General features: G+C 39.9%; 1 protein-coding gene across 1 annotated transcript; it reads left to right on the top strand.

Annotated features, from left to right (window-relative positions):
- The first annotated feature begins 5,594 nt into the window (after positions 1–5,594).
- On the top strand, positions 5,595–7,348 carry LOC131257391 (UDP-glycosyltransferase 73C12-like). Its single transcript, XM_058258269.1, has one exon. It carries the CDS (start codon positions 5,686–5,688, stop codon positions 7,192–7,194), a length of 1,509 nt encoding a protein of 502 aa, XP_058114252.1. The 5' UTR covers positions 5,595–5,685; the 3' UTR covers positions 7,195–7,348.
- Positions 7,349–22,390: the final 15,042 nt, after the last annotated feature.

The following is a 22,390-nucleotide window of genomic DNA, read 5'->3' as shown; positions in this document are numbered from 1 at the left end:
TGGCCTATTGTTAAAGGTGATAAATTCGGTCAATTTTAGTGTCCTACAAATATTTTAGGAAATAATTGAATAAAGGAATTTCTGTATGCATCAGTAGTATGGAGCATCATGTATGCTCAAGTCTGCATGTGACCAGATATTGCCATTGCGATTAAAATGTTGGGTAGGTATCTATCTAATCTAGGAATGTAACATTGGATAGTTACAAAGAAGGTGTTACGCTACACGCATAGAACAAAGGACTTCAGACTCACATATAGAAGATTTGACCATTCAGAGTTGGTTGGATACGTAGACGCAGATTATGTTGGTTGCGTTGATACTAAGAAGTCCGCCTTAGGCTATATATTTATGATGGTTGGTGGGGTTGTGTATTGGAAAAGCTTGAAACAGTCAATCAAAATCTCATCCACCATGGAAGCTGAATTCATTGCTTACCATGAGGCATCTAATCAGGCATTGTGGTTACAACGTTTCTTCTCAGGTTTATGGGTACTGGAGCATATCCCAAAACCATTAAGAATTTTTTACGATAATTCAGCTGTGATTTCCTTCTCTAATAACAACAAGCATTCATCAAGTTCGACGCATATTGACGTTAAGTATCTTGTTATAAAGGAAAGATTTCAGAATCGTCAAGTGTCTTTGAAATTCATTGGCACTAAGCAGATGATTGAGGATGTAACATCCCAAATTTTCACGGCCAAATTTTATATTCATGCTTGAGAAAATCGGATGTTAATAATGTATAAATTGAATGCTTTAAAAATGACATCTTTTTTTATTATTTATTATTTATTATTTTTAGATTATATTTAGATACATTCATGAAAGTAACATTTACGAGAATAAAATCGACTGTATTGATTATTTCATTAGAGTAAAAGAATTCAATAAATAATCAAATGCCCTCTTAGTTGGAGCTTATTGCATTTATCGAGTTTGCAGCAGAAGTATAAAACTAAATCATAAAATTATCTTCTTATTCTTTCAGTATAATTTTCTATAGGAAGATGGTCATCTAAGTCTTCAATCTGTACATCACTTGCATCATGTGTATGGTTGGAATGTCAACACCCTACTCATGGTGATGGTCATCCTTTAAGATTAACAATAATTCAAGAGAGTTATAAAAGCAATGTAAAGGTTCTGATACGTCACGTACTTCACTACTATGTGAGGCATCAGTATGTGCAACCAATATATATATATGAATGCATCCCTAGCAAAGTGTGTATGGCTCATCATACGTAGTGATCATCACAATATGGAATATAATTCACAGCAAACCCGACTCGACCCACATCCCATAAATACGGATATTTGCTGGCATGTCCAATGCTATCGTGGATTTACGTGAATACCTTAAGGCAGCACAACACATGAGTCGAATGAATCACGTGACATAATTTGTTCATGGAGAACTATTTGCGACATCCAATTCGAGAAGTGATGTAACACGTATTGTGAATTACTTGGACAATTTGTACACTACTACCCAAAGACCCATGGAATTACGCGATGACCAAAAGAGTCTCTACCCAGAGCGTATTATTTCCATGATATAATATTTGAATCACTAGTTATGATACCTTCAATACATCACTTGTATCAAGAGAATGTAAACTGTCAGTTCAAATCTATGGTGACACCGACACCATTGCACAACTATTACATTTTAAACCAAAATAAATTTTATTTTAAAACATGTGGGGGAATATTGTATTTGGTTCAAAATTTACATTAAAGAAATGGAATTTCAAATATTTTGGTTTCTCTCCAAATTTAAAATTTTTGTTACTTTAAGTTATAAATTTAACTCCACATAGGAATTCTCAAAGAAAATCTTCTTGTATATAAGATACGATTTTTCCTTGAGGCTTTAGCCCCATTTACGGGCATATGGGGGCATGTGAATTTGGTTCTTGGGGGGGGCGGCAGGCTATGCCACTAGCTCTAATCTATGTCATTGGTCATACACGCGTGCGCCAAGCCGAGCCGCGCCGTGCCAAGTCTGTGTTTGTGTCCGTGTGCGCGTGGGCATACGTGACGGGACGAGGCAGGGCGCGGGTGCGAGTGTACTCACGTGGGTGTGTGTGTGTTTGTGTGTGTGTGTGTGGGTGGGTACTCGCGGGATGCGAGAATATACTTGCACTTGCGCTTTTTTCTTTTTAAATCAGAGAGATGTGACCATTTAGTTGGTCACATCTATTGGGTATAAACCCAACAGACCAAACCATTTCGAAAGGGTGCTTAATGCACTACTTCAGATTCTATATAAGGACTTCTGTTTCATTTTCAAAATACGAAAAAATCTTTTCTCCTATTGTGAAAAGTCTCACTGTCTTCTAGTTTACAAGTTTTGGTTGCTGAGTTAATTCAACACGTTCATGTTAAATTGCAAGTGGTTCGAGCCCACGTATCGTGAGTGTATCGCTTGGATCGGATTATGGTCGTTGTATCTTTGAGGTTGACTGCTCTGAAAATCTATTACACTTGGGACATTGTACAAGGGGAGAAAATTCAATTTCAAGTCGAGTGACTCACGTCACGCCTCGACTCAACCCTATAAGTCTTCTATTTCTAATTTTATTTTCTTTTTTATTCTCAATTTTAAATAATTGATCTGATTCAATCAAATATTCTGACAATAAGCCCATTACCCAACCTTGTGATTTTTTTGTATATGTATTTTTTGTTCTTTTAGTTCTTTACTTACTAACCGTTGAGTGATGCGCATCTAAATTTCAACTTTGTTCTTTACTTAAATAATTGTCTAGCATCAATCACACTTCGCAGAGTATCAAAGTCTTCCCCGTTGTTTTCATATGTATTGACAATCACGGTTGCCAAGTCTCCAGGCCGTCGAACATGTGGCGTTTGATCACGTCAAGTGTGTTGTCATATTAGCCGCTCACGTAATGACATACGTCACTTAAATAAACAAGATACGAAATGCATGTCTGCGATGGACGTGGCTTAATACTGCACCTGCCTGACCGAGTTCCGTATGGCTAGATTTGATTTGACTATAGTGAGTAAACTCTTTGGGGCCACCTTTGATGCATGTGTTTTATCCACACCGTCCGTCCATTCTTTTCTGCTCAATTTTGGGCTCATGGTGGACCGCACCATAGGAAATTAAGGATAACGATGTCTACCGTTGAAACCTTTCTAGGGCTGTCAGTGATGTTCATTTGACATCCAACATGCTCGTCGGATAGACATAAACGAAGGGAAAACACAAATAGATCCAAAATATTTAAATGCCTCAAGAAGTTTTCAACGGTGGGCATTTAAAAGCATTTATTGCCTCAAGAAGTTTTCAACGGTGGGCATTCAATTCACACAGTTTCTAGTGGCGTGATCCACTAGAGCACTGGTTATGCTTCAATTTTAAAATAGTGCATTAAAATGGGTCAGTAAAACCGATGGAGTGTGGATAAAATACATAAATAACAGTGGACTCCACGGTGTTTACTCAGTATGCATCCTCACATGTCTTATCCACTCATCCACGCTGTCCATCAGTTTTCGTACTTCATTTTAAGGGACCGAGATTGCCTCCTGCCTCTCCCTGTGTCTAGCTCCGAACAGGCAGTTTCCCACTATGATGTATCGGATCATCCACGCAGTCGATCCCTCCTTTCGGATCATTTTAAGAAATAAGCATACAATTGAGGCAGATACAACGCTCAAGTGTACCACAATAAATAATAAGCTTGGGTTGCATGAAAATGACGAAGCATTAAATGCCAATTGTATTCAATGAAAGAGTCATCTGTGGTGTGGTTCACTTGACCATTGGATCTATCTCATTTATGTGCTTATATCTTAAAATGATCTAAGAGGAGTAATGAACGGCATGGATAAACCGATAAATCACAGTAGGCCCGCTCACAGAACTGCCGGTTCGTGGCTAGAAATGGGCGGGGTAGGACACAATCAGCATCCGATTTCAAGCCATGGACCTAAAATTGAATTATATCCAAAGAATAGGTAGAGCACACAGGATCATGGATAATGAGGTACACCACCGTTGAAACCTTTCTAGGGCTCACATTGATGTTTATTTATCATCAAACCTCTAGTCATGTGATAACACAAAAATTGACAAAATAAAGATATAAATACCAACTTTACATAAAACTTATGTGGGCTCAAGTAGTTTTGGACAGTAAACATTCAATTTACATGGTTTTCTGTAGTATGGTCCACTGTTTTATGTGGGATGGTCCACTTTAGCTTTGGATATGTTTCATTTTTTGGATTATAACAGTTCAAGATAAATGAACAGTGTAAATAAAATAAATAGATAAATGGTGGCAGTCATTGCAAAAGTTTACACAATACCCTATACTGTACGGACGTGGATTAGATAGACTTGCTACTTAAGTGATGTAACCAAGCTCCATGGGCCCCACTATATGTAATGTATATTTTATATTTACACCGATCATTCATTTTTAGAGATCATTTCAGGCCATTGGCGTGAGAATGAATCGGATGAAAAGCTCAAGTGTACTCCACCACAGAACACTTCGGGGAGAGTGATGCCCACCATTAAAAACTTCTACAGTAGGCCTTAGGAAGGTTTCAACAGTGAGCGCCACTCTCCCCACTGTTTTATGTGGAGGGGTCCACTTCACCTTTGGATTACCTAATTCTTAGGCTCATGCCCTAAAATCATCTATCCAAATGGATGGATGGTATGGATACAACAGATACAACATTGTGGGCCCACATAGCTTGGTGACGTCACTTCGGTAGCCATTCTCGCTACTCAACCTGTCAGTAGCTAATCCGCGCGCGTACCGTACAGAGTTAATTACTACCCATGCGGGAACGGATGGGCTACTCCCCTGCCACCAACCCGTGGCTGCTGGTCGGTGCTCTGTGGGCTCCACCAGGATGTATGTGTTTCATCCATGCCGTTCATCCATTTTTAAATATCATTTTAGTGCTTGATCCCAAAAATTAGAGGGATGTAAATCTCAGGTGGGCCACACCACTGGAAAAAAATAGTGATTGGATATCCACCATTAAAATCCTTCTAAGGCCTACTGTTTTGTTTTTTGACATCCAATCTTTTGATCAGGTCATACAGACCTAGATGAAGGGAAAAAACAAAGATCATCTTGATCCAAAACTTTTATAGCCCCTAAAAAGTTTTTAATGGTTGACGTTCAATAAACACTGTTTCCTGTATTGTGATCCACTTGAGATTGGAATATATCTAAATTTTGGTCTAATACCATAAAATGATCTAAAAAAACAGATGCCTCGCATAGATGAAACACATACATCATGGTGGTTCCCACAAAACACCAACCATCAGCCATTGGCTGGTGGCAGGGGGAGTAGCCAATCCGTTTCCCTGAATGGAATCCGCATCCATCCATATTTCGAGATAATTTATTACGTGGCCCAAAAGTGAGATGTGAAGGTCATGTATACCACATTACAGGGAGCAGTTGTAAATATAAGCCTAATGTGATGTGGATTGCGTCCTACCCCGACCATGACGTAAATGCCTATGACGTGGACCAATAATAACGCATAGTATTGGAGTCGTCTGCGGCTTCAGACCGCACTCAGCTCCTATATGTGCACCACACCAGACACTCCACCTTCAAATCAAAATTCAGTCATCTTTCTTTTGAATCCTTCTTCTCGAAACTCACCATGGCTTCACAAGATTCCCACCAGCTTCACTTCATCTTCATTCCTTTCCCTGCCCAAGGCCGCATGATTCCCATGTTCGACATGGCCCACTTGTTCGCAAGGCGTGGCGTGCAAGTTACCATCATCACCACAACCCTCAATGCTGCTAGATTCAAGAACAGAATCGACCGTGCCATTGAAACCGGTCTCCGAATCCAGCTTGCCGAATTCCGCTTCCCATGTCAGGAAGCTGATTTGCCAGACGGAAGCGAGAACGTGGACGTCATGGTTCCCGAATTGCTCACGAATTTCATCAACGCAGTCAATTTGCTGCAGCAGCCAATAGAAAAGTATCTTCAAGAACAGCAACCGTGCCCGAGCTGCATTATTTCGGACTCTTCGGTCGTATGGACATGCGAAACTGCTAGCAAGTTGGAGATACCGAGGATCTTTTTCCATGGTATGTGCTGCTTCTCTCTCTTGTGCTGGCACAACACACACCATTACAAGTCTCACGAAAATGTTGCATCTGAGTCGGAACCAGTCGCTGTGCCGGGCTTGCCTCATCGAATTGAGATACCAAAATCCCAGCTGCGGCATTCGACCCTAAAAAACCTTGCTTTTCAAAAGTTAAACAATAGATCCATAGATGCCGATGCAAAATCTTACGGCGTGGTGGTGAATAGTTTTTTTGAATTGGAGAATGAATACCTTGAGTACTACGAAAAGGCTATGGGAAAGAAGGTATGGACCGTCGGACCTGTATCTCTCTGCAACAAGGAGATGTCCGATAAGGCCGCGAGAGGGAACAAAGCCTCTATCAATGAGCATGAATGCTTGAGTTGGCTAAATTCAAGAAAGCCCAAGTCCGTTGTTTATGTTTGTTTTGGAAGCCAATGCCGCCATTCTCCTTCGCAGTTGATACAGATTGGTTTGGGCTTGGAAGCTTCAAATCAACCATTTGTTTGGGTGATTAGAGACGTTGTGGAACCGGCTAAGGTAGAGGAATGGCTTTCTGAGGGATTTGAGGAGAGGATAAAGGAAAGGGGTCTTATAATCAAAGGATGGGCCCCACAGTTACTGATATTATCACACCCGGCAATTGGAGGGTTCTTGACGCACTGCGGTTGGAATTCAACATTGGAGAGCATCTGTGCGGGTGTTCCCGTCTTGGCGTGGCCTCTGTTTGGAGAGCAGTTCCTCAATGAGAAGTATCTTGTGCAAGTTCTGAGAATTGGAGTCGATCTCGGCATCTTCCTGGGTGCCAATAAATGGGAACGAGACGATAATGTGGATGTGTTGGTGAAGATGGAAACTGTTAAGAATGGTGTAGAGAGGTTGATGGATGAGGGAGATGAAGGAGAAGAGAGGAGAAAGAGAGCAAGAGAGTTTGGGGAGAAGGCAAGTAGGGCTATGGAAGAGGGTGGGTCTTCTTACATCAACGTGACACTTCTGATTGAAGATATCATGGACCAGGCTAGGAAGAAGTGGCCCACCAAAGAAACCAACTTGGAGATAAATGGCCTTTAGAGTTGTGGAAATTGTAAGCGAGTGAGAGACGAGATGAAAAATGTGCTTATGAAAGACAAAGGCTTTTAGATGACCAGGCCTTATCCATTGCTTACGACTGAAGTTATGCTTATCTTAAAAATAGGGTATTTTTGTATTTTCACAATAAAAGTTGGTACTCGCAGCTTGGTGTTTTCAAATCTCTGTCTTCGTTATAGTTTTGCCGCTAGATTTTGGTGAGCATTTTGAATTGGGAAACGCAGCCCACCTCAATTAGATATAGTTATCAACATCGTCAGTACCGTCAGTACTCTTGCTCGTGTATTTCTTGATTATGGACGGAAAAATGACGCCGACCGCAAGAGTATATATATGTTTCATCCAAACATTATCTTGTCTACAATTTTTTTAATGGTCATTATTCACAGTTTGGAGTCGTGTGGTTCACCCGATATTTTGATATGCTTAAGTTTTTGGTCCACCTAATTTAAGTCCATGAATGGAAACTCTGGGTAATGACCATTAATCTCTTCTTCTTCTTCTTCTTGTTTTTTTAGGCAATGCAAGCTGATACTCTTGTGGTCATCCAGGTCTTTGTGATGTTATAAAAAATTATTGGCATTGAGGATGTATGTCAAATACTGTTGGGGATTAGATGGTGGAATCACACAGAGATGAATCTAGGATAGCAATCCAAGAGCACCAAGCAAACACAAGAGAACAAAAAAATTTAACGTGGAAAACCTTTTTGGGAAAAAATCACGACACAAAGCGACAAATATTCACTATGAAAGCAGATATTACAAAGAGAAAGGACTTTCCGGACTTGAGCAATCCTCAAATCTCACCTTACTCCACCCTTTTGATAACCCTAGAACCCTTTTAGAAACCGTAAGAATAGTTTCTAAAGCCTTAGAATCCCTTAGAATACCTCCCAATCGAGTATACATCCCTTTATATAGGTTTAGAAAGAAACCTAAACAAAATCAGAAAGAAAAATCACAGAATCTACATTTCCACAAAAAAAAAAAAACTATGTAAACCTTCGATGATATCGAGTAACCTTCGATGTCATCGAAGAATGACAAAATATGTCCAACGACTAGAGGTAAAAATACAAAAAGCACTCGATGGCATCGAGTGGCTTCAATGTCATCGAACTGGTTTCAATGTCATCGAACTAGCTTCGATGACATTGAAGCCTACTCAATGTCATCGAACAATGAAAGATCAGATTTAAGAAATCTAACAACAACAATCTTCACCATGTCTTCAATATTTAAATATATATCTTCTTGTCCTCTTCTCTTATCTCTACCTCGCATCATAGCTTCATCGATGTCTCTCGTGTACATTCTTTCCTCCTTTTACGTCATCGCTAAGTCTAGAGAAATTGCATAGAACTTGAACTTTTCTGTAGAAAAAACCTTGGTGAGCATTGAAATTGCAGTTTAGACCGCTGATACTGAAGTATGGAATAAGTTCAAGTGTCCTATAGAGAGGATGAATAGGATTTTTTAATAAATATGCCAATTTAAAATCCCAATTGCCTAACTTAAACTAATTTGCAATTAAACTAAGGAAGACGATATAACTCTAAAGGCTCCCAAGCCAACAGAGGGATCAATCACATAAGCTACTTAAGATATGTAAATTAAGTAACTACCCTATAGCATAGTGAGCATGTGTGTATGGAATATATTACCTATCAATCCAAGGCATTCATCTAATCATGCATATAGGATTAAGCATTCAAACACATAATCATAATTAAAAAGATGCACAAATGACAATTTCAAACATAAGCATATATAGTGGTTCAACTATGTGCCTACTCCATTCCCGACGGACGCACTTTCTCCTAGAGTGTACCGAATTTCACTATCAAAAGTTTTAAATCAGGTTCACCATTAACCTTTATAGCTATACACAAGGACTTTACAATTTATGCCCTACACAAGAGCATGGGTCCTCCATAAGAATCTAGGTTTAGGCCAGACAAACTAAGGTTCTACACAAGGGCCTAACAAGGAGCCTATGTAAGGCAACCTTTGCCTTCACAAGGCGAAGCCTATACAAGACAACAAGTCCTACACAAGGACATAACAAGTCCTACACAAAGACACAACAAGAAGGCTACGCAAGGCAAAGCCTGCACAAGGCTAACCAGTCCGATACAAGGACTTGATGTATTCTCCCACTGGAGGCCTATAAAGGTCTTAGTGAGTTTGCGAACAAACTTTGAAACCACATCCTTCACAAGAAATAGGTTTCAGACTCTTTGGACTCTTATACTTACTTTATAAGTGGATGAGTCATTCTTGATGTAGCTTGTAGGTTGCTTGATCTCTACTTGGTGAAGCTTTAATCAGCTCCCGAATGCTCCCCCGATCTCGATGTGGTGGTTGATCTGATGTTTCAGCTTCACAATCGGTTTCGTTGTTTATGATATTCCTATATAGGGTTAACAAGGTAGTGGGAGTGGGTTAAATCTCTTATAACTTGATGACAAATAGATTTCTTAGGGGATTCAACTGATGGATGCACTAGAGTATGATTGAGACTAAGAATATACCAATTGGTTTGGTCTCAATACTCTAGTGAAGGCTTGAGATTATGTTCTTCATTAATTCGAGCTTTGAATGCTCATTGAGATGATGAATCACAATGAAAAGAATATGAATCTCATATGGATAGAGTCTAAAAGGGCTAAGGTAAGCTTGTGATACACTAAGGACTCTAGGATGCCTTAATTTATACTTTTCATGAAGTTCTAGATGCTCCTTTTATAGAGAAAAAGTCTTAACGGATATATAACGGCTATATTTCGGTCCTACCGAGGGATCCTTCGGTCACACTGAAATATCATCAGTGGGACCGAATTATCTCTCGGTGGTACTGAATTAAGTTTTGAAGTTTGCTGGACGTTTTTTTATCACTTTCAGTGGCACCGAAAATTGACTTCGGCTTTAGTCGGTGGGACCGAATTAACTTCAATGTTTGCTGGACTGTTTTGGTCATTTTCGGTGGGATCGAAGGCTTCTTCAGTGGGACCAAAGATGTCATTCGGTGATACCTTTTCCAACCAAAGTTGATGCAGTTTTTCCTGTTTAAGTTCTTGCCCTGCATTTCTTTCAGCAACTTTGGACCTATATAGCCAAGTTAAAGATGATGGGGAATATGAGATTTTTGGCTAAGGGATGATCTAAATAAGGTTTCCTATTTGGGTCAAGATCATCTAAAGGGTAGGTTTGTTTAGTTTTGAGGATAGGAACATCATTTTACCCTTTGAATGTAGCTTGACTCTTCTGCTCCAGTTGCATCTTCAGTCTTCATTTTCCAAGGGCTCACTGGACTTACTTGACACAAGTATTCACATGATTGACAAACAAGTGTGCAAGGTGAGTGCATTAACAATCTCACCCTTTGTCAATTACGTGACAAAAATAAACTAACCTATGACACTGTTATGGTCCATACCAATTGTCACACCCCAAACTCGGAAACTGGGCTCACAAAATTTTCGATCACCGAATCTGGCGCCGACAGCCTCCGTAGAACCCCATTCTCAGCTCCCAGCGCCCATTCGCCGGGTTCCGATCCTGGGATGCTACGAGGAGGATTTTTCAACATCATTCTGATTCGTAATAAGCATAACCAAAGACATAACCCACAAACAACAACCAAAAACTCCATCACATTTCCATTATGATCAAAAACTTTATAAGTACAATGAGCATAAAGGGAAATACAATGATGAGGAACAAAACTCCAAAATAATCTGCCACGTGCTCAAGCCTCAGCGCTGCTACGATCCAACGTCACCTACACGCAACGATCATGCATAAGCTCATAGAAAGCTTAGAGGGTGATGAAAGTGTGTGCTCAAGGTGGTAATGCAGTATGCAATATCAAAGTAATGCAGAACATGCTGATGAAAGCCAAGAATACCATTAGCCATACCAAGGCCATGCGGTATAAAGCATGAATGATGTCGGCCATACTAAGGCCATGCAATGCTAAATGCAACTCAAGCATACAAATCCTCATCTAAGTCCACATATCAATACAGCTCAAAATCTGAAATATCACCGGGGTCTAGTACACCCCAACCAGATTGCCGCCCCATCGCGCGCAATAAGGTGAGTGGAACAGACCTCACTATCCGCCTGCTAATATCGGGCTCGACTCGTCAATAGCGAACCCATTCTTCGAGCTGGTCAGACTCAGCCTAGCTTTGCCTCCTACTCTCAGGCGGGTAAGGCCGCACCCCCTTTCAACCGACCACGACATAGTGAAAAGCGCAACCGTCTGGTAATCAGCACTCGGCGCTCATGCACCCACTTAGTCTAGACGTTGGAGTAATCTCTTAGTACCATAAGAGTTTAGGGACTTTCACCCAGGGATATCTATAGCACCTCATGTAGAACAATATTTCCGGTATCCAATCCTGCCAACCACGATACGTCTGTGGAGGTTACGGCCCTGATGTCGCTAGGGCGTACAGTAACCATATCACACAATGCGAATGCATAAATCACACTATCCAGTCATACAGAAATCCTGCGCGTATCATGCGCTCATGTAGGGCAACACCCCCTATCCGGGAGCCCCTAAACAATCTGTCCGAAGGCATATGGTATGATTAGTCATTTCTCATATCAAGCATACATATGATGCGTATGATCATGAATCATGGAACTATACTAATCATGTTATGAAGTAATGCATTATCCTTACAACGCAGATGGCCTAGATGGCCTACACACAACGAGTACAGGCCTATCAATGGGCCCTAGGGAGGGTCGTAATGTGGACATTTAACCAACATTATACTTGCAATGTGGACGTCAAACCAACATTGCTCCCAAGGCACGACTGTCATAAACATCATTACATAAACCATGTTGGGATCACACATTGCAATGGACCTTAGGAATGTCCCATTAAGCCTTAAATACATCAAATGGGCTAAGTCACATGGGCCTTATATTCATCAAGTGGGCCACATCAATGGGCCGCACCAATAGGCCTTATGTACATTGCAATGGGCCATAACCCGTGGGCCTTAGAATGCATCAAATGGGCCCAATCTCATGGGTTTTATGTGTATCAAATAGGCCACACCAATTGGGCCTTATATGTACAACAAATGGGCCTCAACCCATAGGCCCCAATACATCTTAATGGGCCTTACAACATGCCAAGGTGGGGTCCACTTGGACTATGGATCTGGCCCATTCTCTAAGCTCATGCCATAAAATAACCTTTTTAAAATGGATGGACAGATTGGATGCAGCACCTGCCTCATGGTGGGGGGTCCACATGAAGGCCAACCATCACATATTTTATATAATATAATATATATTTTATATATAGTATATACAATATTATATATATAATATAATATTATATACACACACACACACACACACGCACGCACACGCACACAAACACACCCACCGTCCCTAGACGGTGGGGATAGAACACAAACATCACAACGGGCTCCACCGTCCGCCTAGACGGTGGCAATAAAACACATATATCACTATGGGCTTCATGTGGGGCACACCATAACATTTGCTTTCCATCCAACCTATTGAGAAGGTCATGCAGACCTAGATTGAAGTGGAAAAACAAATTTCATATTGATCGTAAACTTCTGTGGACCCAAAAGGGGTTTCAATGGTAGAGGTTCAATCCCACTGTTTCCTACGGTGTGGGTCACCTGAGCGTTGTATGGAGCTGAAATTTGGAGGGGGCCCACTGCTGGGAGTGGCCTACCTCGTGAACGGGTTGGATGGAAAATAAACATCAAGGTGGGGCCCACGGCTAGAGCCGTGGGATGCTGACCGCCAGCCCGTCCGTCCGCTGGTGCGCAGACAGCAGTAGGCACTGCCTGCTCTTCTGACAACGGCAACAGTTTTTTGTGGTTTTCACAGGTGGGGTCCACATTTTGAGAATCCACTCCGTCCAATGGCCCTCCATGGCTCAAGACAAGCAAAACAAGCCCAATATTGGGCATATTTCGGCATATAAAAATATCAGGGAAGGTTTCAATGGTGAAAACTATCATTTGCTATGGTATGGCCCGCCCGAAGGTCTGATTGGTCCCATCTATCAGCTCAACGCCTAAAAGGAGCTTGGGAAAGGAATGGATGGTATGGATTGAAAACATACTTCAAGATGGGGCCTACACAAGTGGGCCACCCCATTGGCTTGGAACCAAGCTAATATTTGTGTTTTCCAACAAACGTCCAGCGTCCAGGGACGCTGGATGGTCTGGCCGTGCAAGGTGGGCCTGCTCAGGTGGGCCACCAATGATGGATGGTGTGGGTACTACACACATGAAGTGGGTCCCACTTATAGACGGCTTAGACAAAATACATACTTCATGGTGGGTTCCATTCAAGTGGGCCACACAATCATATCATGATCTAAAAAAAGAAATGAAAAAGAGAGGGAGAGAGAGAGATAGAGAGTGGGACACGCGTGATGGAGGGACCCCGCACTATGGGCCCTCCCTTGCACTAAATCATACATCACGTGGGTCCCATTACATGTGGGCCCATTAAATTGAAATCCAACAGTGGAGATACCTTCTCCACTAAAATAGACGGTCTAGATGACCCTAAGTATGCAAGGAAAATAAACATCATGATGGGGTCCATGGAGAATGGCCCCATCATGGAATGATCATGATGATCCAAGTGGGCCATCAGCCACATCTTAGGGTCCAAAGTGAGATCCAAACCATTGATCGATTGGACTCACTTGGTTCATCTTAAAAACATTAAAACTACCCTATCAAAGCACCCACCGCTTGATCTTCTTGCTCCCTTGGCTTCCTTAACTCCTTGTGCTTCTCTTTGATGGAGGAAGATGAGAAATGGATGGCTAGGATGGGAGATCTAGGGATGGAAAGGTGGGCCTCACACATGCATTTTTCTCACCATGGGAGGGCTTGGACGTGAGGCTCTTAGTTGCTTAGGAATGACTTTGAAAATGAGAGAGAGAGACTTGTAAAGAGAGAGGGATGGGTGATAGATGTGTTGATGTGGTGAGTGATGGGTGTAAGAGCCATTTTTGACTTTTGTGGCAAAAGTTGTAAGAAAAGTATGGGTTTTGTAAGAACTTTTTAACTTTTGGGGCTTGCTTGGGAAAGGGTGAAAGGTGATGTGTACTTGACATGATGGGATTGATGGGATTGATTGATGTGACAAGTCATAGAGATTCTCTCGTGTTTTACAACGCGCGGCGTTTTCCTCACACCGAACGCTGACCCACATCTCTTGACCAGGGTATCGCCTCGGCGCGCAAGTCGCGGCATCGGAACCGCGGCGACGGCGCGGTCGCTATGGTAAAGGTCTTGGGTTGAGTCGACTCGGGTTGACGATATGTGAATCAGGGTCGCGCGCAAATACCGGTTAAGGGTCGAAGGTTGTCAAAATTAGACCGGGAAGACCGCAGAAGTCTATGGAATGGTACGATCTAGGATACGGGGCTTACACCAATGACATACCAAAAGATTACATGTCAATATAGAAATTTACAACTTTACAACATTCAGACGTGTAATCCAGTAATGCTCCCCCTAAATTTCTTCTATGATCATCCTGCAAAATAGAGAAAAATGGTCCCTACAGAAGATAATGGGTTGTTTTGGTGAGTTGATTCTTCTCCCCCTTTTTGTCAGTCATTGACAAAGGGTTAGGCATAGAAACTAGTCAATACAACTAATGATTAATCTCAGTTTAGAGGAAGAATAGACAAATAACATAATTTTAGAATGTAAAAGCAGAAACTATGTAAGCATTATGTGAAAAACTCATGTCAAAGGAAGGAAATATCAATAAAGCGGACTAAATGACATGACCGTAAAACATATCATCATTAGAGCTCACAAGTTAATCAAAATAACTACCCCAAGCTTTGGTAAAATCAGCATCATCCAAAGTATAAAGCCCTTAGGGGCATAAGAATCCAAGATATATAGTATATTATTGCAAAGCCGAAGTGGTCAACAAAATCTCAAGCTAAGATATCATTTTATCCTAGAAAACATTGAGTTGGGTGAGAATTAGATCATGAACATCATCACCCAAAGCCAAAAAGTGTTGGGGTGTACGTTCCAAAAAAAAAAAAAAAAAATTCAAACAGAAATCACCATGTCACGTCCACAGATTGGGGTAAACTAAGATGACCAGGTCAGCCTAGTCACCACAGTATCATCCTTGTGGCATGACAGGTGAGCCACAATCCGTTGCACAGCCCACTGGAGGGAGTGCATAGCTTCACCCATAAATTGAACCAACCTCTCCAACCTGGACTGACGCTCAAGTATCTGCCCTTGCTGTTCTCTTATGGTTATGAGAATGTCGTCTAAAGAGGCCATAAGAGCAAGAGGTGGTGATTGTGGGGTAGTAGCACCTTCAGTAGGATCAGGGGCATCTTCCTGAGGTTCTTCATCTTCAGCTTGGTCTCCTGATCCATGCTTTAAGGAAAGTTTCATCTTTTTAAGGCTATTAGCTATGAATCTTGGAGCGGTGAGTATTTCTCTCTTATCTCCCTTCATACTGAATTGGTTGGCTAACCGACAGAGCAACCGTTAAAATGGTATTCCAAAGGTATTTGACTCTAAAACGGAAACAATTTGATGAAAGATCATGGTTGGTAGACACATGGGCTCCCCCTTTCCAAGTTTGCAGAGAATCTCAACTATGAAAGGAGTGAGTTCATTGTAGTTGCCCGAGCGAGGATACACATTGGAAACAAAGATGAGGTGAAGAATATAATAGTTATTAGACATCTTCGTTGCTTGAAGAGCGTTGCCTTTGCTCCATTCGACCTTCCGTCCATTACAAAGAAATCCAGTCTAAACAATTCGTTTCGTTTGGCACCCACTATCATATCTAGTTCAGTAGATGGTTCCAAGCATACAGGTACCTTAATTAATGAAGCAATCCTATATGGAGTGACATTGAAAACTTTTTCACAATAATTTACTTCAATGGCAAGAGTGTCATGATCCTCGGGTTGAGAACGGTGAGACAAAATATTTAACAAGATTTACATTGACTTCTCCTCCAAAAGACAGGATTGGGTCCCAACCATGGCAATGAAGAATATCATATACATTGTAGTCTTTAAGACATGAAGAATCGATATTCCTTTCACAAATAATTTTTCTAGTTGCATATTGAGCCATTATAGGATTTGGAGGAGGAGAGGGGATTTCTTGGGAGACATAAGGGTTGCCTGAGAGTCAAAGATTTTGACGAATAGTTTGACCTCGTTTTGGGGAACATAGTTTGGACTTTGTGCCTGAGGATTCTCCTCGATCATGTTTCTTCTTGGTACAACCCTCTTTAGGAGGAGTATATTCTGGATCAGCCATTTGAGAAGATAGGAGAAGGAATGAGAAGGATCGGGCAAAAAGAAGAATGAACGACCAAGAAATATGAAGAGGAGGAAAGTACTAAGAGAATACCTTTAATACAGTTGATTTCGGTAGGAAACCCTCCAGTTAATGTTTTGGGGAAAATAGAACAAAGATAGGGCAAATGAGTCTGTTTTGAGAGTCGGTTTAAGTATTCAATGCCGCGCAATTTCGGTCGAACTGAAGGAATTGTCGGTCAGACCGAAGGTCGTTGAATTTAGAGTATGCCCAGTATTTCTAAATGATGTACAAGTATATATCTGAAGTAAGTATTTTTTACATCCAAAATACATAATAAAAACTAAAAAGAAAAAATCAAAATTGAATGTACAAATATATTAAAAAAGAATACTGAGGCTATACTTCCTCACATATGACAATTAGTACCAGTGGACCACTAAAGAATTTTAAATCGCACATACTCCTACAGATTTTTGAAGATCACCAAATCTGTTGGCATCTAGTGGTTTTGTTAATATATCAGTTAGTTGTTGCTCGATAGGCACATGTTCTAACATGTTGATGTTTTCTTCGACAAGTTCATGTATGAAGTGATGTCAGATATTAATGTGATTAGTTCGAGAGGGTTTGACTGGATTTTTTGAAATATTAATGGTACTAGTTGTAAGTGCCATAGTTTATAACCCTTTGTGTTGTCAAATTTATGGTGCCAAAGACACTGTTATGAAGCTTGCATCTGTGAAGAACAATGCTCTACTCAAGATCAACTTGGGTTGACAAGCACTGTTCACAAGTCAAGAATCTTAAAAAGCTTTCAAGTTCAATCTCAAGATCTCAAAAAGCTCTAAAGTTTAAATGACAGTAAGATTTCAAGCTCCATTATTTTCAAAGGTCACTCGTCTCTAAAGTTTCAATGTCCTTACTTCACTATTGAGGTATGACTGACCTTAAGTTGACCTTTAGAGTAGGCCATTTTGGATACATAATTCATATATTTTATATAAGTAAGTTTGGTCTGTTCTAAGACTAGTCCTGGACTTTGTTCGACTAGTCCTAGCACTGCTTCGACTTGTCTAAACATTTCCTAGATAAGTAGTAAGTTTGTTACAAAAATTGAAAATTTTTTATTAAGCTTCGACTAGTCCTGGGGACTGTTCGACCAGTCGTAGGAATTGTGTCGACTACATATTTGACCAGTCGTTGACCTACGACTCAAAGAACAGTGTTGAAATTCAGCCACCTACGACCAGTCGAAGGGATCCTACGACCAGTCAAAGGAGACCCACGACCAGTTGAAGGAAACCTACGACCAGTCGTGAAACTGCCAAATCTTATCGCGCCCGAATTTTCAAATATTTCTTGGTTCTACGACCAGTCGTAGAGGTCCTTCAACCAGTCGAAGGCGTGATTTGCTCACCTATAAATAGAGTACGAATCTCAGAATAAATCAAGCAATTCAAGTTAATTTAATTCAGTCTTCTGAGAGATAAGTCGGTGCTCCATTTAAGTTAAGTGCGCATATTTAATATTCTCTTTCTTTAGCTTTGTTAATTGATTTTGTTTCTTACATTCCAATCTAATCTGAAAAGAGGAATTGTTGTTTTCCTTTTTCTGGAATCCAAATCAATTAGAGCTAGCCCTTTTGTTTTAATTTAAAATCTATTAGAACCTAAAACCATTAAAGTGAGTATTGGACATTGGACATTGAACTTTGACATTCAAATCTCTACTCCGACTTGGTTCTTCTGGGCTGCTACAACAAAGGAGAAAATCAGGTATTTTACAATTTGTGTAATTTACATTGTTTGGTTTTATTTGAGGTTAAGCCAGAAAAATCTCAAAGTTGTTGGTTATCTGAGGAGAGCTAGAAAACTCAGAAGTAAGGGTTTTTGAATTGTGTAAGCCCTTTGAAAAAGACACAATTGTGAAGGTTTTGGGTGAACCTGTGAAAACCTATTTGATAGTGAACGCTAATATCCCCTGTGTGAGGATATTAAGAGTGGAGTAGCATTCTGTGTGGCTGTTGTTTAACAGTTGGTGAACACACAGGCGAACCACTATAATTCTTTGTGTTGTGGATGTGTGATTTATATTTCCTATCTTTAATCATTCAGAAGTGTGGAATGTTTGTGTGGATGTGAATGTTGTAAATTTTACATTTCAAGCTCAGTGGGGAATGTTGTAATAATTTAGATTTACATTTCAGCATTATATTTTTGCTATCTAGTTATTACGTTGAGCTTCAGTTTCTCTATTTGTTCTAGAAATAAGGTTGTCCTACCATAAACTTTGGTTTTTGGTGTAAGGTTGTCCTTAGAACAATTTTTGTTTCTATTTCTCTATTATAAGTTGCTTTCCATTCCTATTCTATGATTGGTGTATAATGTTATCTATTTTTTGTTTCATATTCCGCTGTATTTAAATTTTAATTTGGCATAGTCCTATTCACCCCCACTCTAGGACCTATAGCTTAGCCATTTCACTAGTGTTGTCACAAAATAGTGTCCTTGTGGATTATTTGATCCCATAAACCAACAACATTTGCTTCATCCACAGAAGTTTGCGCAACAACTACTGACTGCAATGTATTTAGCTTCAGCAGTAGATAATGAGATTAAGTTTTGCTTTTTGTTATTCCACGATACAAGACAATTTTCGATATAAAAACAACATCTGCTGGTTGACTTGCGATCATCAATATTTTCAGCCCAATCAGCATCTGAATACCCCGCAATGACACGAGATGTGTCAAATGGGCACCATAAGCCACAATCAGTAGTCCCAACCACAAATCATATAATTCTCTTTATCGCAGATAGGTGTGATCCTTTAGGATCAGCTTGAAATCTAGCGCATGCACCAACGCTAAACGCAATGTCTGGCCGACTCGCAGTTAGATAGAGTAAGCTACTTATCATATTGTGGTACAAGTGCTGGTCCACACTCTTCCCATTGACATCTTTAGAAAGTTTTAGAGTGGTACTCATGGGAGTAGTATGAGTGTGGCTAGATTCAAATCCAAATATTTTTATCAAATCTTTTGCATATTTGGATTAACATACAAATATTCCATTTACCATTTGTTTCACTTGTAGTCCCAGAAAGAAATTCATCTCACCTACCATGCTCATTTTGAATTCTGATTTCATTAATTCGGTGAATTTATGAACAACATCTTCACAAGTGGATCCAAAGACTATATCATCCATATAAATCTGGACAATGAGTAAGGTATTCCCAGTTTTTTTGCATAAATAGATCAACACTCCCCCTGCAAAAATGGTGATCTAGCAAAAACTGCGTCAAGCGCTCATACCATGCCTAAGGTGCTTGCTTTAGACTATAAAGTAATTTGCTCAATTTGTATACGTATTGAGGATACTTTGGATCCAGAAATCCTTTTGGTTATTCTACGTATACTTCTTCCTCAAGTACACCATTGAGAAAGATGCTTTTTACATCTATTTGGAATAATTTAAAATTTAAGACACATGCAATAGACATGAGAATTCTTATGGACTCGAGGCGAGCTACGGGGGTAAATGTCTCATCAAAATCAATGCCCTCAATTTGTGAGTAGCCTCGTGCCATGAGTCTTGCCTTATTCCTTACTACATTCCCGGATTCATTGGACTTGTTCTTGAAGACCCATTTGGTTCCCATGATATTTGTTTCAAGTGGCCAGGGAACTAGTTATCACACCTCATTTGTTTCAAACTGTTAGAGCTCATCTTTCATAGCCGCAATCCAAAATTCATCTTGGAGAGCTTCTATAACATCCTTGGGCTCAATTTTTGAGGTGAAGCATATATGACTAGAAATACCTTCAAGCTGACGTTGAGTTTTTACACCGTCACTAGGATCTCCAATGATTTGATTGATGGGATGATCCTTAATGAATGGTAATTTTTTTTATGGTTAAGATTCATGATGTGAGGTGGATTTGTTATCAGATTTACCTATTATGCATGAGTCCACATCATCCTCTATATCAATTTCAGGAATATTTTCATCATGTGGTTGATCATCAACAACCACATTGACAGATTCTTGAATAGTTAGTGTCCTTAAATTGTAAACTCTGTAAGTACAACTATTTGTAGAATATCCTAAACAGATACCTTCGTCGCTTTTAGAGTCAAATTTCCCCGGTTGTTCTCTGTCTTTAAGAATATAACATTTACTACCAAAGACACGAAAATATTTTACACTAGGCTGTTTACCGCAAAATAGTTCATATGGAGTTTTATTCAATCCTGCTCTAAGATATACTCTATTAATTATGTAGCAAGCGGTATTTACGGCTTGGCCCAGAAACTCTTAACTATATTGTTGCTATTTAGAATAATTGAACCCATTTCTTGCAATACTCGGTTCTTTCTTTCAACCACTCTGTTTTGTTTTGGTGTTTTTAGTGCTGAGAATTCGTGTCGGATTCCATTTTTATCATAATACTGTTGGAATCGATCATTCTCAAACTCCCCACCATGATCACTCTTAATACGACTTATGTAGTATCCTTTTTCATTTTAAAGTCATTTTTCAATCTTCAAAAATTCATCAGAAGCATCGAATTTTTTCTGAAGAAAGGCGACCCAAGTAAACCTGAAGTAATCATCCACTACTACCAAAAAATATCTTTTTTCCCATGGCTCTCAACTTTGGTAGGTCCCGCTAGATCCATGTGCAATAAGTCAAGTGGTTTGGAAATTACTATGGTAGTTGTCTTTTTATGTCCAACCTTTATCTGTTTGCCTTTGAGACAATCACCGCACACAGTCTTCTCTTTCTTCCTAAAATGTGTCCGAGTATTCTTTGTCACAGATTTGGGAAATGCTTAGGAGGTTATGTTTTAATCCCTCTATGCAAAGAACATCCTCAATTCTGGGCAAGCTAGGCCCAACTATTGTCCATTTTCCAACAATCTTGGTAAAGCTCCCATCACCAAATGTGATTGACCCACCATCGAATTCTGAGTAATAACAGAAGTGGGTCCGGTCACCTATCATATGTCTGGAGCACCCGTTGTCAAGATACCACTTAGAACTATTGCCTGCCTTGAGTGCAGTATGGATTACAAGGTAATTATTTTTGTTCTTTATAACCCATCTAGTGACAGTCCTTTTTGGAGATGTTGCTTTGTTTTCACCTTGGGGCTTTTTGGATTTATTGGGTGACTCAACCAGGTTTCCTTATTTCATTAATTCTTTGGTTTTCTGATTCAATTGAGCTACTTGATTTATCAATTCCTCCATCCTCTCAGTCATTTTGTGTGGAGTAGGATATTTTTTACCTTTATTTGGTGTACGCTTTAAAGGACTCTTTGTTTTCTGCATTATTTTTCTGGTTGGTTTGAATTTTCCTATATGGTTCAACCTGGAAGTGGAGTGAGACTTACTAAATGTAAGACATTCAAATTTGTAGTACCCCAAATCTCCATAAGAGTGACAGATTGGAGTATTTTTTGTGTTGCTCCTAGATGCAACTATTTTATTAATCACAGATTGTGTAGGAACGAGGCTTGATTTCCAATTTTCATATCCCAAACCTCTCCTATCTTTCTGGTTTCTTCCCATTCCTAGAAGTCTTTCAAGTTTTTCACTACTCTGGGAGAACCTATGACTAAGTTCAACAGATTGTTTAGATTTTTCAGCATCAAATCTAAGTTTATGATTTTCATTTTTCAAATGCATATTTTTAGATTCTAAATGTTCAATCTGTTTATTTAATCTTTATACTTCATACTTAAGGGATGTTGACGTCCTTTCAAGCTTCTCATTGTCAATATGATATTGCTAAAAATCATTTATCAATTGA

Source organism: Magnolia sinica, chromosome 10 (genome assembly GCF_029962835.1).
Source record: "Magnolia sinica isolate HGM2019 chromosome 10, MsV1, whole genome shotgun sequence".
NCBI classification, from domain to species: Eukaryota; Viridiplantae; Streptophyta; class Magnoliopsida; order Magnoliales; family Magnoliaceae; genus Magnolia; species Magnolia sinica.
The sequence above is the reverse complement of the archived record's forward strand: the minus strand, read 5'-3'. Positions and strand labels throughout refer to the sequence as shown.